Raw genomic sequence first — 16,884 nt, forward strand, 5'->3', positions numbered from 1 at the left:
CTCCACACAGACTGCATTACAGTGCAGGCTTACTTGCGTGTATAGTAATTACATAGGCACTCGCATTAGTTCGGCTAAGTGATTTATTACTCCGTTTATGGAGCTACGATTCCTGATCAGGATTTCTAGTCTTAAGTGGTATGATGTGTGATTTGGGGATGCTGCAGTCGGGTGTTGTATAAATAATATGTTAAGTAATTATACGTGTCGCTAGGATTATTTATAACTAGTGCAAACTACTAGACAATTGACTAATACAGTTAGAAGTCTTACAGATTGTAGTAAGTAAAGGCATAACTTTTGAAAATTTACGTTCCTAACTATTTATTTTTGCAGTGCATTCCCTTTACCTATATTCATCTAGATTTCTTTTTATAATAATTTCAACGTGTAAATGGGCTCTTTTGTAGCCTATTCACAAAAATAAATTCATTATTTCATAATAAAACATCATTTGCAAAAATTAAGTTATTATTCGATGAATTATTCAACTCTTTGACTCTTCGCGGCGACGAGTTTATTACGGAGTCAATTAGGTAGTATTAAGTTAATTGAGACGCTTTTTCATCAACCATTCAGTTTTGTCACCGACCATTTTGTTTTAAGTACATATTAGTTGTAAAATAATTCAGATATGTATGTCCCTGGTACAATGATAGTGCTCTTACATTTTAAGCCGTATTGCTTCCTAATTCCGGTTCCACATAGACATGGGAGCTTACACCAAACTAATGGGATTCGTGTGCACCAGTGGACTTGTTGTGTGAATTGTTCACTCTGATTGTTGCTGGTTTTGCTCGTTTGGTTTAGTTGCGTTGTATTGGATTAGCGAGTTTTAGGGACGGTGTTATGCTGTATGTTGTAATTTTCAGTTTGTTTGTTATATGTATGTATTTCTTACTTTGGATCAGTGTCATAGATATTATTGTTTTCGTTATTGATAATTCTTGAAAAATGATTTTGTGTGTTAATTTTAATTTAAGTTTAGGCGAAGCGAAATGTTAAATTTTTGTTAGATCTAGGTAAATAAAAGACGACGATTCGCGTTTACCTATGTTAATACATATTCAATAGCTCTTCTATATCTTTCGTATTGAAAATAAAGTTACATTTCGATATTGACTTAAGAATATCTACAGATCTCACTAAATCTATTTGGGAGTGCTGAATTGAGGTTAGCAGCTACTTACCGAAAAGTGAGTGCAAACACTTATTTTCTCACTTAGAAATACATATAATAGTAGATATCAAACGATAAAAATATAAGTTTGCTACAAAACGTCTTAGTATATCAAACGATAAAAATATAAGTTTGCTACAAAACGTCTTAGTATCACCTTATCCGCTTAAAAATTTCAAAGGCGTCCTCACGTATTTTCAGACAATATTTTCCAGTTTTAACTTGAATCGAAAACTTTATGCCCTAGGTATAAAGTGTAACCTTATTAAAAACGTGACTAGGGAATTGATAACATCGTATCCTGGGGAAAATAGTCTGTTCCATGCTGAACTAAATGGAGCCATTTGCTTGGTTTAAACTCGTGTTTAGTTAACCTTAGATTATATCGCAAAGGTTGTAGGTACATGAATGTGGAGATGAGCTGGAGTATTTTAATCCTTCTTGCCCAAGTGATATTAAGTTTCATAAAGTGTTTTTGGTTTAATTTGTGCTGTTTAGAACAGTTATTTAACTAAAGAGCTAAAATTTAAGTCTTTTATTGGATTATCTAGTTAATTTTATATTTTATATTACATGGGACTTAAAACACAATTGATGAAAACTGAGTGTACATTGTATAGCGGCATTACGTGCCGTAATGTGCTCTTCTGCCTACCCCTTCGGGGCTAAAAGGCGTGACGTTGCAAGTCTAGTTAATTTAAGATATCAATGTTTCTATCTAATAAAAAACTATGTCACACATACACATTGCCACCAGCATCTTTTATACGTTCTCTTTAAAACATAAAGTAAAAGAAATAGCAAGCATTCTGGCGACCAAACTCTCAAAAACCTACAAAGAGCCCCAACTCCATATTAACTCCTACGAAAGTAACCCTCTTACGGAATTGTAAAGGCTCATAACATTAAAGCGAATCATATGCTCAAAAATCTCGTTAAAACCGCTAACAATTTCTATACGGGAGCACCGACAAAAATGTGAAAATTTTCGTATAGAGAAGCGACGCTAAAGTTGGCGTTACTCGCGTACTGTACAGCGTTTAACAATTTAAACATGAGAAGTCGCGGCTCGCTCCGACGACGACATTTTTGGTGCATGAAATTCAGAGGGGTACAGAACTACCCCTAGACACACGTCTATTTCGCAAGTTAGAAGAGCTAGCGAGTGACGAGGCGATTTCGTGACCCTCTCTTGCACTGTCATTGGGTTAAGTTGGGACTAATAACTGTCAAATAGGGGATGTAGATTGAACGTTTCTGACAAAAAACTAGAAGTGGTGTTTAAAATCAAAGGCAATGCATTACTTGTACAGATAATTGTATAGAATAAATGTACTCAGGATCTGACCGTGCGGCCTTTAAAGTAAGCAATTTGAGTTTTATAGGTTGATATGAATGCAATCAGAATTCTTATGATGAAAATGTAAAGAAAACTTGGCATTGTTTCACAAGTTTAGCTAAAACTAATCGCTTATAGCATATTCCGTTCGCTTAGTAGGAAAGTTTTATGTAATACTAGGCAAGTATTCTCTTATTTTTACTACGGGGCCGCTTCGGGACGGTAGTATGCGACATGAGACGTTAGTATGCCGCTGAGGAAATGTTGCCTTATAATGTTAATATGTTGCATAATATCGTCGAAAATTCAGAGGTGACTGGTGAGCGGAATTTTCGTAATATCTGTACTCTTTTGGCATTCAAAATGTTGTGTAGTTTTGAATATTATGAGGAGTTATTTGATTCTTAAGTGAGTTAGTTTGTTATAGTTTGTTATAGGCTATGTTTAGCCTATGTTTAGCCTTGTACTCATATTTTTCTAGGAACTAGTAGTAGAAATGGAATGTTGAGTGGCCGGTTAGTGGATGCTTGTTATTTGTTTTCCATGTAACGGAATACAATATCGGCTTATATTACTAAAAGCTTTCCCAACAACATTATCTAAATATAGTTTATTGTAAGATGATTCTTTCATCTTATAATAAAAAGAAATACATCGATTGCCCTCTCCTTTCCTTCCTACCTTTGTTCCAGTAATTTGGCCGAACTAATTACGCTAATTACCTCTTTTGTCCCGATAATCTCAAAGGTCTTTTTCCTTTCTAGCGATGGCTCTTTTAGTACCTTTCTAATGACGACGATCATTTTGTTCAGTAGCAACGCTATTAACTGTTGTCGACAATTATCTTAGGTATCTTCAAGGGAGTTTAGTTCTTAAGACGTTCAGTTATAGAGATTTGATATTTATATCATATCTTTTGTCTAAGCTTTATGAGGGTTTCATAATTACTCGACTGATGAGAAATCGATCTCTGTGAATGTAATTACGTCATAATTACAAGAGCTAATGACAATGGGCTTGAATAATAGAAATGTCTGATTTCTACGTTATTGGTCTAGCTGTTTCAACATGTTACTATGTCGTTTGTGTGAATAACGAATGAAAATAAAAAAGAATGAGTACCGTAGGTAATCGTGACCTTATTATAAATCCCTTCTCCATCTTTCTCCAATCTATCCACCTACTATTTTAGTCACACACCTATTCCAAATACTATTGCATCAAAATCTTCAACTGACCTGAGCATCATCCTGTGAGAAGATAGCATCGAAGGCGAACATCTTCGGTGCAGCCACGCCGACCTTCCGATCCTCAGGAGCGGTGGCAGCTGGTGCAGTCTCACACAGGCTCACTTGCTTCTTACGTTTGTCCATTGAGAAGGTCTGTGTGCCACTGGTGAAAGGCCCTTCTCCTGATGCCCCAACTCGAAGCATCACTTTGACCTGGAATAGAAAGGTAGAATTAGTTTTGTTGGTCTGAAGAAGATGCCAAATTGTCTTCAGATAGAGTGTTATAAATAAGAATTTGATTTGTTTTTAAAATGTTGCTCCACTTTAAAATTTTCTTCTGTGTCGTGGGTGCGTTTACAAATGTACAAGTTCACATACACATGACACCCAGACCCGAAACTACAATTATCAGATATAGATTATCTGATGTATTACCAAGTAGAATGTAAAATATTTAGATACGATTTTTACTGGTTCTGTAACAATATCACTCTTTTCCACTCGGAGAAGTCACAATATATGGTTGCAAAGTTGTTTTTCATATTCAATAACTACTCACAAAAAAGAAAACTACCAAAAAACGGATCTAACAAATCCGATACCCTTTGTCTAGTCATCCTTTTATCAAAATATTCCATCAAAAGTCCATTCTGTTAGGTTGGAACTTCACAAACTAACCACGAATGTCGGGCGTGAGTACCGAGTAGTCTCGAGCGTAACGAACCGTTTACACACATAAGCTTTGAGTCAAAGCCGAGTGAGCGCGCGATGAATGACGAACAACGCGATATAGGCGTCAACACTAAACGGCAGTGCATATTGTGTAAGTGGCATGAATAGAGAATGTTTTTGTTTAATCGAGTTTAAAAATGGAAGATAGAGGATTCTCTTCTCTTTTACACCATCTTCTCAAAGAATACCGGTGTTTTTTTTTTTTGAGGCGAGCAAATTATCGAATGCCTTCTCCCGTCTTGGGCGAGGCAAGAGGGAGTGTCAGACTTTTACAGCCTAAAAACCACCTGATCCCTGTCACCTGTCACCTGTCCCAGTCTGCAGCTCCGGGTCAGAATACCAGTGTAAAGGTACGAATAGACTACAACACAAATTCTGTACTGTTCACACTTACATGGATGGTGCGACACTAATTATCGTGTCACAATTCCCAATTACAGACACTCGTGGTTACACAGACCCATTCGATTTATACTCTACTCTACTCTATAGAGTGTATAGTGTGTCTATTCCTACCTTAACGTTACTGTGTTTCATACAATAAGAGACTCAACTCAACCCACTGTTCGATTACGCTATCATTTTCAGGAAGTCTTCGTTCCTAGTTCCCTATTTTTTTTAACGTTGATAAGTCTGCGTTTGGCCCCCAACCTGCTTACTGCAGGACAGCGAAGCGAAAATGTGGCCGAAGATGGAGCACACAGACTTAGAAATATGGTCCCCAACGCGTTTGTGACACTACTGGGACAGTTTTATTTTAATTAGGGACTTTTATACAAGGTGTATGCCAGTCTCATCGGATCTTATAAACTTACTAACTACTTTTTAATTAATAGACCATGGGAATTGTATGTGTTTGCTTACTTTTATTGCTTTAACTATATCGACAGCAGTAAATAATAAAAAAAAAACTTTTGACATAAGTACCTACTAGAATGAGAGTGCATCTCTGTATTTGATTTTCCTTTACGCGAGCTTAAGTTACTATAAATATCTTATCTCGTACAACGTCAACGCCGTCGCTTTATTAATACCACTATGAAACTTGGCTTTAATGTCAATATTATGAAAGTTTATCTAATCACGACACAATGGCACACCGCTTGTGTTTTATAGTGTACACTTATAATAATATATGATGAAGGAAGCATCGAGTATGTTTTGAGTGATCGCTGTCAGAAATGTGTGCAAAAAGTAAAGAAGTTTGAGTAAGTAGACTTAAATTGGGAACTAATTTCTTTTAAGGAAACTAGTGAATAATTTGTTACCCAAAAATGTTGCGTTCTGGTATCTCTGCGTACACAATTGTTGGTCACATTTTGTTTAAACTTCACTTTTACTAGTATTTTATTTCACTTAATATTTATTTGCACTTAACTATAAATAAATCATTATTGTAAAATGTCCGCAAAATTAAAAACAAAATGCTCTCATTTTTTTTTCTGTTTATAAAATCCCGCGATTTTTATATTTCGAACGCATCGCGAAAAAAAAATCACTCGTGGCTGTAGTACCTACTGGCCAGTATTTTTGAATTTACTAATACTTATATACCATAAATAAAAACTTTTTGTATAATACATTTTTTCATGTTATGATAAATAAAATGAATATAGCTTATAGTATTTTTTTTTTTTACTTAATCTTAATATAATCAATTCTTATTACATTTTAGTTTTCAGATCACGTTCAGCCCTTATCCCAATTACGCATTTTCTTACTCCATGCCGGTAACTACATAAACTAGTTACGAATAGTTATAGTTACGATTAGTTGCGTAACTTGGAGTTCGTCTCGCGTATCATGAGATGTAATTAGTTTAGAATTAATTACACCTGCGTTGTCTAATGTTGTATGTTAGTGACTCGCTGATTGGGGGATGGCGTAAACGATTCTTGTTTGTTGTTTATTGTCGGTGTTGTTGTTTGTGAATATTTTTATTGGAACATGTGTACGTATGGAATTAACTATGAAAAAAGTAGGAATTATATTAGAGAGTAGAATTAAAATTTTAAGTTTTATTTATATAAATTTTCGGTCACCAAGACTGAACTGTACTACTGTTAGTATGAGTTAGCTTTACGTTTCAAATAATCGAAACGAGAGCGCATTCGGCGCGTTCAATACAAACAATGCTTAAAATACCTTTGAAGAGATCTCTCTTTATATAATTTCCACATACACATATTACCTGTACGTACCTATACCAATACGTGAGGTATCTTTAATTAACGCTCCACGGATGCCATTACGTAATTAGTTCAATGCGTATGTGACGGGGTTGCTCAATAATAAACCCCATAATATGAACATTTGTTAATTGAGAATGGATTATGTAAGACTGCACAGTTGGCGCAGTGGCTGGGCAACTGGCTGCCGTGCAACGTGTCGCGGACCTGATGGTAAGCGATCGCCACCGCCCACGGAGAAACACTTTGTGTGCATTACAACAAGTGCGTCGCCGGCCTTTTGGGGGTTAGGAATTTAAGGGTTGTTGGGGAATCGGAGATTAAGAAGATGGGGAAGGGGCCAATTGGTTGTCATGTCGGTTTTCTGACGCCTCACCTAAGGCAGGAGAAGTCATTGGATGATTTTGTTTCCTCAAAAATGAACCTCTTATTTTGCAAAGTCAAGCAGCGGACTGTTAAAGGCCTAATTTTATTTACTCGTATCTATTTTTGTCTCAATTCCTAATTACCTTTTTTCTAACCAAAAGCAATTACACACAGAAGCAATAGAAATAAATTAGTGACTAATTAGATAGTCTTAATTTAATCTGGCTAATGAGGTATTGATGGTTTGGGCTTATAGGCTGCAATCGGAGCCCTAATTCGGAGTTAGTTACCGTTAATAATTTAGCAAATGGTCTCTACTGTAAATTAGTGGGCCATTGCACAAGAATTGGTAATTAGTGTTATGTAATTAGGTATTAGTAGATACGTAATGAACTTACATTGATAATATCATGATTATTCTTTTGTAAAGGGGTAAGTAATTGCACCGTTGGAAAAGTGCTTCTATGTGACTGCCAGGCAAGGAGATTTTGGAGTCGGGCTATTTTATAGAATTCATTCCGGAGTATAAAATTGTACCCGGTAAATATTCCAAAGTCAAAGTCAAAATCATTTATTCCAATTAAACCATATACTTAGATATTTTTGAAACGTCAACAAAGAAAGAAATAAATAATAGTCTGTCAGTCTGTCCGTCAGTGAAGCTAGGTAATAAGACACATATTACATGAACGTGATAACATAACATAATTGGGTGAAAAGGGGGCGTTGTGTAGATGTGAGTTACGCATTGTAATCAGAGGTAAAATAATAAAGGAGTGGGTCGAGGTACACAATGTGTACTAAAAAGGACAAAATAATGTAATTTTAGACCACGTCAACATTACATTCAAACATAACCATTTCGTAATGTGAAGGAAACCAAAGAAATACTATAATAAAGGTTACTATGTGACGCTCTTTTCTGCTTAGGTACATAAAAGGACAAAAGCGTGAGTTTTATGTACATATGTGTATGTAAAATGTAAGTATGTACATTCATTTAGAATTCCGTTTGTTCAGGACTAGGGAAGCAACAGTACAATGCTCTTTTAATAAAGGCTCTATTTATAAAAGACACATACATTTCTTCAATCGATTTTAATCTCTATTTCTTTTGTATTTAAAGTTGAAATTTCAGTGAAGGAATATGAAATATTGGTATACGTTGACCCGCCTGATGAAACCTTACAATATTTTATGTATCGAAATATTTTCCTTAGTTTATTTTTTCCGGAAAATTCCAATTTTCATGTAGGTGTAAGTCAAAGGTCAAGTATCTGATTTCTGTATAAAAGTTTGATAGCTTACTGAAGTAATTTCGATTTTGTATAACTTTGAATGGATTTTTATTTATTAATAGAAGACTTTTTGATTGGACATTTTGCCTAGAAAGGTCGCCTTTTCAAGGTAGTTGTTTTATTAAGATTGTCGAGAAGCCATTTTAAATATCTTTTGCGTTTTTTTTTATAATATGTCAAATTGTATTGGGTTTATAACTAGTAACTTTCTTAAATCTAGCACTTTCGCCGAAAAGTTTAATTAAAAAATCCTAAAAATAAAATTGAACATCGAAAACACTCAACCATTCTTCTTTTAAAACTTCGTTCCTCTAAATCCACACACGCTATCGCTACATCCCCTTTATTATTTGCAAATGGCAACACAGAGAACTGTCAAAAACGCTTTTAAATTTCAATTAGAGTAAGGATTTGGAGTCAATGGAGCGTTTGATTCGAGCCTGCAGCAGACCGGCTAAATCCCTCTAAGCTGGCTGACTGACGGACCGCGCGGGCGATACCGCGTTGTCGCAAGTTCGCAACGTGTGCGCCCGCCCTTAGCAAAAATTAATATTGATGTTGAAAGAGATGTAAATTATTTTTGTTAAATATTAATTGGTATTTGTTTGTCTTGTAGATGATTAATTGGTAGATAATAAGTGATATTGTGTTGATTCGGTTGATAATGGGCTTTATTTTGCAGTAATAGTAAGCAAATAATTATTATTTGGTAATTAAGTAATAAATTTATTATTTATTTTTACATGAACGCAAATTTATTCCCGTGCCTCCTATACAATATATCAGTTATTTTAGCGTAAAATAAATCATCACAAAATAAATCACTTATTTTATTTTTAATAATTTAGACAATCATACAGGCTTCGGTCTCTTTCTATAAAATTATAAAATTAAATAATAATTTATAAAATTGTTTACACTGGTGCACTTGTAACATTTGATCGAGCTAATCGTATCGGATCGGGTGGGTGGCACCGTTGACGACTAAATCCCAAAATCCTGAGTGACGCGCGTCCCTGTGCGAGAGATATCGCGCTAACGCACGCCGCGCGTCGCTGCGTGTGTACTAAGCTTTATGACATTGTGAACAGGACTTTTTTTAATTTTTGGTTATACTGGTTAGTCGAGATCTTACTTTACAAAGTTAGTAGGTTCCATAAAATAAATATTTCATATTATGAATTAATTGACAACTTAAACTCACACTCGACGATATACAATGAAAGCACAGTGACACATAATTTATATATTTGTTGAAATACCAGCTGTGTTTATCATCATATTCAGTTCACTTTTATTATGATTTCCTCATAAACTAAACATACACATTCAATAGTTATGTTAATATCCAATCTCTAACGTAGATCGAAAAATAACTCTATCGGGAATAATCTCCAACCCATAATATTTACTAGATATTCATGATTTCTTACAAGCAAACCAAATCCTGCACAATAATAATAATATGTAGATGAAATATTATTCAGACGGACGAAATGACAAACAGCCCGCCATCCGCCATTTTGTGGCGAAAAAAAAAACAAATCTTGTCGTTGAAGAAATGTCATTTGTTTTTTTTTCGTCAGTCGGTGTAAACGAGAATCTCATTTGTTTATGATAAGGATTTTACGCGGGATAATTTATGCAAATGATTTGTTTGGATACGTTTGTAATTAGGTTTTTTGTTTTTTTTTCTTTGCTTTATTGGTGTCGTCGCTGCGTTGGGAAGGGGACTTATTAAAATGTAAATTATCTATGTATTTGGTGAGGCTCGTTTGTCTTTTTTTGTAAGGCCCTGTTGTCAAATATAGTTCGTTACTTCAGCGTTTGGCAACTTGTTAAGGAAGTTTCTAAAAGATTTTTCCAAAACCTATTATTTTCTAAGAAACTTCTTGCATCTGTTAAAATGTGGCCTCCTAACTATGAATTAAACCATAACTTGAGTGTTATACATGTTGCAATGTGAAGACTTAGGGAGGACAAGAAGGAGACGTGTTATTTGTATTTAGTGACTGACTTTCAGAGACATTTAATGGTTACTTAAACTATTCTTTACTAACGATTTTGTTCCGAAAACTATTGCTAAGGATTCGGCTAAGTTACCATTAAATGACTTTGAATACGCCGGTTATACTACTAACTTACGCTACTTATAAAGGGTGAGGTGTCACACACTACAAATTGTACTTTATAAATATATAGGTAATTACTAGAGTCACACATCACACATAGACATCATGATAACAAACACAAATAAAATACACCCAACAATAATGTGCAAACATAACTATAAACATTACGGGACGTAGCCCTACCGTTCTACATCATACCCTAGTTCCTGGGCCCATTCAGGTAATTTATGTATAACTTGTATAATATATGCCACTTGACAATGTAACTTCATATCTTCAGCAATATTGCGTTCCGAGATTTTGTAAGATAGGGGAAATAAAGTTTTCCCCCGTCCCATATATTTGCGGTCTCGCCTCAAGCGATGTGACTTCGGTACCCCAGTGTTGCCAGTATATCGTAAGAAATTGCTACCGCAAATTGGTAGGCTGGTTGCTTAAATAGTTTTACGTTAAAGTTGTATTGTTGGACTGAATTTTGTGTGTCTATTTTAAGTAGTATGTTGTACAGTATTTCTTATTATATAATGGGCACTGCTTTGTTGGATTCGGGTATGATTATGGGTAGTGCAAAGTGTTATTTGTTTTTTTCCAGATTTTCCGTACTTGCACTGATACTGGATTTGTACAAAGTATATCTTTGACAGTATACTAAACTTCTAAGATATAATATTAACAAGATTCATAATATATTAGACAAAAGTGTGTATATGCATGCTACAAGGTCTATTCTTTTGAGATATAAGAAATGACATGTTAATAATTCTCTTAAATAAAAAAAGAAATGTTCTTTTTGTACGGTAACTTCTTAAACTATACAGGGTGTAAGCGGAACGCTCCCAAAAGTCGCAAACAGGTGATGGTAAAAAACGTGTATTATTTAAAAAAATAAAGAATTCAATGTTTATTTTAAGTAATAATAGTTGTAATCTAATGCTGAATTTTAATATAGCATGAATAATACAAACACAAAAACGATTAAAATTATAAAAACATAAACAATTTGTGGCGTTTTTCGGGAGCGTTGCGTTTACACCCTGTATAGAAAAGTTGAGCAACATTGCAGTGTTTATGGTCAGTATTATGGTGTGAAGTTGCAAATGAGTCTGCAACTTGACAACTTTTGTTTACAAACACCGTTGGAGGGTATTTCTCTCAAAGGACCATGTCTTTGAGGAAAGTTAGCGATAGAGCGCTTTTCAAAATATTTTGGTTTAGGAATTAAATAATGAAATTACTACATAAACAGACGATGAGATGGATTCTACAATATTAACTAAAAATCACGATTTACGCACGTAAATTAATGAAGCGCGTCTGCGCACGCTAGTCATGATGAAGAGCCCTTTTGTGACTCGAATCTAGTAGAGCTTTTCTCCATTCATTTATGTGAATAAACCGTGATTTTTAGTTAATTTAGTATGTCTCACAATAGTTATTATAGGATTCTACTATTTAGAAAGCACAAATATTCATAGATTTTCAACAAAACAAAACGTACAATTAGAAAACGAGGCAGAAGTACTCATAAGTAATAATCTATAGACAAACCAAAACTTGTAACTAGAATACGACATTTTTACAACACCCTTACAAAAACAGTATAAATCTTAGAAACCACGAGTCTGGCAACTCGAGTCGTATATTTTCGACATTATTCGTAGAGAATTTAAATTTCGAATGGGCTTGGAGGCGGGCGCGTCGATCGTGACGTTGCGCGCGCGTCCATGCATAAAATTAAACTTGGATAATGAGCCGTTGAACATTTCTGCGCCTTCAATGTGTTAAGCTGAGAAATTTGCGCCATAACTTTAGCTTTTTGCGACTTTTTAAAAAAAATGGTGGTAGTCTTTCAAACTGGATGTGTAGTAATTTAGTCGTTAATAAAGTGTATTGTCCAATTTCACAGTCTTAAGATATTTTGCTTTGGGATTGTACAAGTAGGTGTACTTCAGTTACAGGCTTTTTTTTGAGGAGGGAAAATCATCCAATGACTTCTCCCGTCCTGTGCGAGGCGAGAGGGAGTACCTGACTCTTCCTGACTAAAGAACACCCCGTTCCTACTCCTGCTTGTCGAGCCGGAGCCCCGGTAAACACGCTAGGTAGTCCGCAGTTCTGGATCGTATGTATTTCCCATTTTCGTTAAATATAGACAGTTCCCTTATTAAACTAAAAGTGACTGACATCAAAACACCAAGAAGTAAATACACGAAGTCAATGACCTCTTGTACTACACCTTTTATCTCTGCAGTACAAACCCACTTTCTATCATAACAGCAACCATAAAAAATACAAATACTAATCATAAATCCCATAAAATCTAAACAGGTACACATTTTAGGTAAATCGTAACGTGTAACGAGGTTGTGGCTGGTGGTAGATAAATCACGGACAGGCGTTTACGAGGCGTCCAATCAATCAGCCGGGCGCCGCGACATCGCCGTAAAATATGCCGCAAATATCACTAGTGATGGCCACTTCGATAAATTGCTAGTGATCCCGGACTAATATAAATTTTAGGGATTGCGGTTTTCGGGATTTTGTTACAAAAAAGAGATTGTTGTAAAAATATATTTGAAAAACGAATAGATATTTAATTATTGATTGATTGCTTATTTTTTAAGTAGTTAGTCAATCTGTTATTTGCTTTACTTGTTGAGTATTTTAACAGAGAAGTGAAAGAATTGAGACAGGATTATAACTCTATGTATTTAGCCAACTAAGTTACTTTAAAAAAGGGTTCTAACTTCGCTATTATTCGTCGCAAAATAGAAAATATAGCACATAATTTATAGCCACACAAGTGCGCTATCGACCTAAATCTTGTTAGTAGAATCTGTGATGAGCGCGGGAATGAATGCAAACTGTCATTACTTACGCACAAGTGCGGTGCAATTATTGAGTTTAAAATCCAATAATTGCTGTTATCAGTTTAGCACAGAACGAGAATATGCCGCGTTTGTAGTGATTAGCTTTATGTGTGCCGCTAATGATATGGAGATAGAATGAAGTGGGAGAGATAGAGAATTGATTAATCAGGTAATATTTTGCGGTAGCCTAAAACGTGATATCTATAACTGATATAGATAGTAGGTAGCGTCATTGAGGGCTACACCAATATCAAAATACTCCACGCTAGCTACTGTTTTCTCATCGTGCACTAGCGCAGTTTAATTTAACAAACTTCCAACATCAACACGGGATCGCAACATCCCGGAAAACACGGGACTTGTCAGCACAACATTGAGGAATTTGTCGTCAAAATGACACTTTATCGACACAACGCAGCCGATCGACAGCCTGCACTGATGCTGCGCGCGTCGTAAATCCGCGATGAAATATCCCTAGACTAACATAAAACCGTTTTATGTTTTTGAAAAATATCAACGGTGTCACCTGGGTAAATATTGTCTTCAAAGCCGTGAATTATGGATTACGATCTACCCTTCATAAATATGTATATTTCAGATATATTTTTTGTCCTTATGTTTGTGTTCTATGTGTAATAATAATAAGATACTTATAACGTAGATAATGAAGTGCATATCACCCAAAAAACACCAAACTTATTCATTTTGCACACACAACATTAATCACAATCAAAAAAACACCATCATCATGACAAAACCATGCGTTACCCGTACCAAAAAAGTCCCGGGAAAAATCCCAAAGGTTTCCAAGCTCGTTACATCTCTAGTAATATTTTTATGTGCACCATGACAGCACTATGGGATGCCGCTGTAGATTAAGAACTCAGACATGAATAATGTATGCTTGGTGTTAAGGAGTCGCTAAGTGAGTTTTGAGTGACTGATAGTTAGGCTAGTTTGTGAATGTGAGAGCTTTTGACGAGGTTGCATTGAGTGGAGAGGTCATTTTTCTTTTTAGTTGGATTGGTTTTCGTCTGATGATTCATATCATAGTAATTGTCAGTTATGTCGTGAATTCCAAGTTCGAGAGAGAAGAAAGTTTTTTAATTCGCAAATATAACAATGTCGTAACAAGACATAATAAAATCCATACGCTGTCAAGTATAATTAACAATATTCCGCCCCTTCGATCTTAGAACACCTACATATCTACAGGGTGCCTTCAAACCGCGGGGTCGCGGATCATAGCTGAATGAATTATGTAAATCGCCCGCTGTGGTTAACATCGTAATATTGTAAGCGACACACTTCACCCTCTCATGAGGATATAGGAAACTGGAAGCGTTATCAATATTGGAAGAAGATTTTAATCGGTAACAACCTTTGAGAGAATCGCTTGTGTGCGCACTCGTAAAAGTAAATGACGACATCGCTCAAGATTACAGAGCAACGAAAAACGTTAGTAAAAAATAAATAACAATAAAACCCTCCAAGATTGGTAAGATACGGACAACCTAACTAGAAACGAAAAAACTAAGTATTTCTTTTTAATAGCAACTACGTCCTTTTCTGAAAATGTCCGATAAAAAGCAGAGATAGCACCTTCCATTAAACTTAGCTCCTTACTTTAAACAGTTTGCGTTCTGTAGGATGATATCTTGAACATAAATTGGCAGAGGGCGCCCCAGGACGCGGGCGTTCGGTTGCAGGTGAAAATTATCAGAAGAGGGGTCTCAGATTTAAACCAAACATTGGTTACCCCATCTGCACAATGTTCCATGTTTTTATGCTCGGAAGTGTACATGAGAATCGGTGTTTTCTTATTACATGCGGGTGTAATATTTTTTGGTGAGCAATGTTCTCCGTTTTCGTGTGGCGCATGGTGGCCAGAATTTGTATTCTGTTTCGGCTTTTTGTAGATAAGTGGGGACTTACAAGTGTGTTGCTGCAATAAATGTATTGTTAAGTTTCTTTTTGGTCAAAATTATGGACGTGTTGGTTGGTAATGAAAGCGAGTTGGTAATAAATAATGAAGTGTGAGTGGAGAATGAGGAAATATTTATTATTGATTTCCCTTGAAACTAAATCTAAATAGGTACTGGCGGAATTGTCGGAGAATGTTTCTTTAACCCAAACATTTTTATTACAATTCCATGCTAATTCTGAATTCAAGATTACTCAAGTCGACCCTCTAAAAAGACTACAGTAGACTCCAAACCAAAAAATATAGCTCAGTTCCCCTTTAGCTCGCGAACTTAATTAACATTTTCCTAAGAATGCCAACTTAAAATAGTCTTAAGAGTAATTGTTGTGAATCAAAGTGATATACGTTGTCGAGTAGCGGGTAAGTTGCACCCAGCCAGTAAATTTTAGAGGGAGGTTTGGCCACAAACGGCTCATAAAATGAACAGAAATAAAAAGCGCGTCGCTTCGGTAAATTATATGGGGACACTATAACATTGAGCTCTTCCTTTAAAGACCTTTCGACGTTCGTTAATTTCCCACAGTTTTTACGGGCGATAAACTTGTAATTTTTAGTCGCGACCTTCTTATGTGTAACAGCGTGTTTTATGGTTCAATGTGGAAATTCTTTAATACTGTTTCTTGGAAGGGTTTTTTTTAATGTTCGTTGTTAAGTGGCTTCCATTTTGAGGCATATTTTAAAAATGTCTATCAAACTTAAATGGGTTTTAGAACGTTAATTATTTAGAATTTTCGGTTTCAAACATTACATTGTAATAATTATTTAAAGTACAAGAACAAAACTTCAACCAATACTAATTCTACAGAACTAGGTTTTTTCAAAGTCAAATCATTTATTCCAATTCAACCATAAATAGGTACTTTTGAAATGTCAACAAATAAAGAAATAAATAATAGTCTGTCAGTCTGCCCGTCAGTGAAGCTAGGTGCTCGGATAGTTTTATATTTAGTGTTGTCATGAAAAATTTCAACTCAACTAAGTATAGCATTAAAAGTCACCTCTATTCTAGCCGTCCACTTGCCAAGAAGTGTTACTGTAACTAAGGCAAACTACACACTATTACCTACATCTTAAAAGCAAAATCTGATTTAAACTTGGTCGGCTGATCGTTAAAATTGCAAGTGTAGCTAGGATGGACAAAGTTGTAAATTTAAATCACTAAGTCTACCAAGTTAGGCCAACTTCAGTGGAACTTACTGTAAATTGGATTACTGCAGCTTGGCCTGTATACTGTGGCCTTATTGGCTAGTTTGACGCACTGTATTTGCTATTCTGTTGCTCGTGAAAATTGTTGCTTTGGGTATAATTGGATGGAGTGTGTTGTGTTCTGAAGTAGTTATTTGTCTTATGGGGAAATCTAAAGGGTTAATAATGAATTACTCTGAAATGGAGTTAAAAGTAATTAATACACAAAAATTACCTAAGTGATAGAGTTTAATTTTGTGTCCAGTATAGGCACGATTTATAAATTGGTATTTGATTGGGACTTTAAAAAGCATAATAATAAAATTGATTTTCCCTCCAAACAAAGAATCGTTTTGTATTATAATACGATACAAAATCAGATG

General features: G+C 35.3%; 1 protein-coding gene across 2 annotated transcripts in view; it reads right to left on the bottom strand.

The window, feature by feature from the left end:
• LOC118265226 (kinesin-like protein CG14535) overlaps window positions 1-16,884 on the bottom strand; it is a 331,078-nt gene that overhangs the window by 11,004 nt on the left and 303,190 nt on the right. For both annotated transcript variants that reach the window (XM_035578024.2, XM_035578025.2), the window contains one exon: window positions 3,758-3,961. In XM_035578024.2, the coding sequence (XP_035433917.2) occupies window positions 3,758-3,961 (204 nt within the window). The remainder of the gene's footprint in view (window positions 1-3,757; window positions 3,962-16,884) is intronic.

This window comes from Spodoptera frugiperda, chromosome 28 (genome assembly GCF_023101765.2).
Source record: "Spodoptera frugiperda isolate SF20-4 chromosome 28, AGI-APGP_CSIRO_Sfru_2.0, whole genome shotgun sequence".
NCBI classification, from domain to species: Eukaryota; Metazoa; Arthropoda; class Insecta; order Lepidoptera; family Noctuidae; genus Spodoptera; species Spodoptera frugiperda.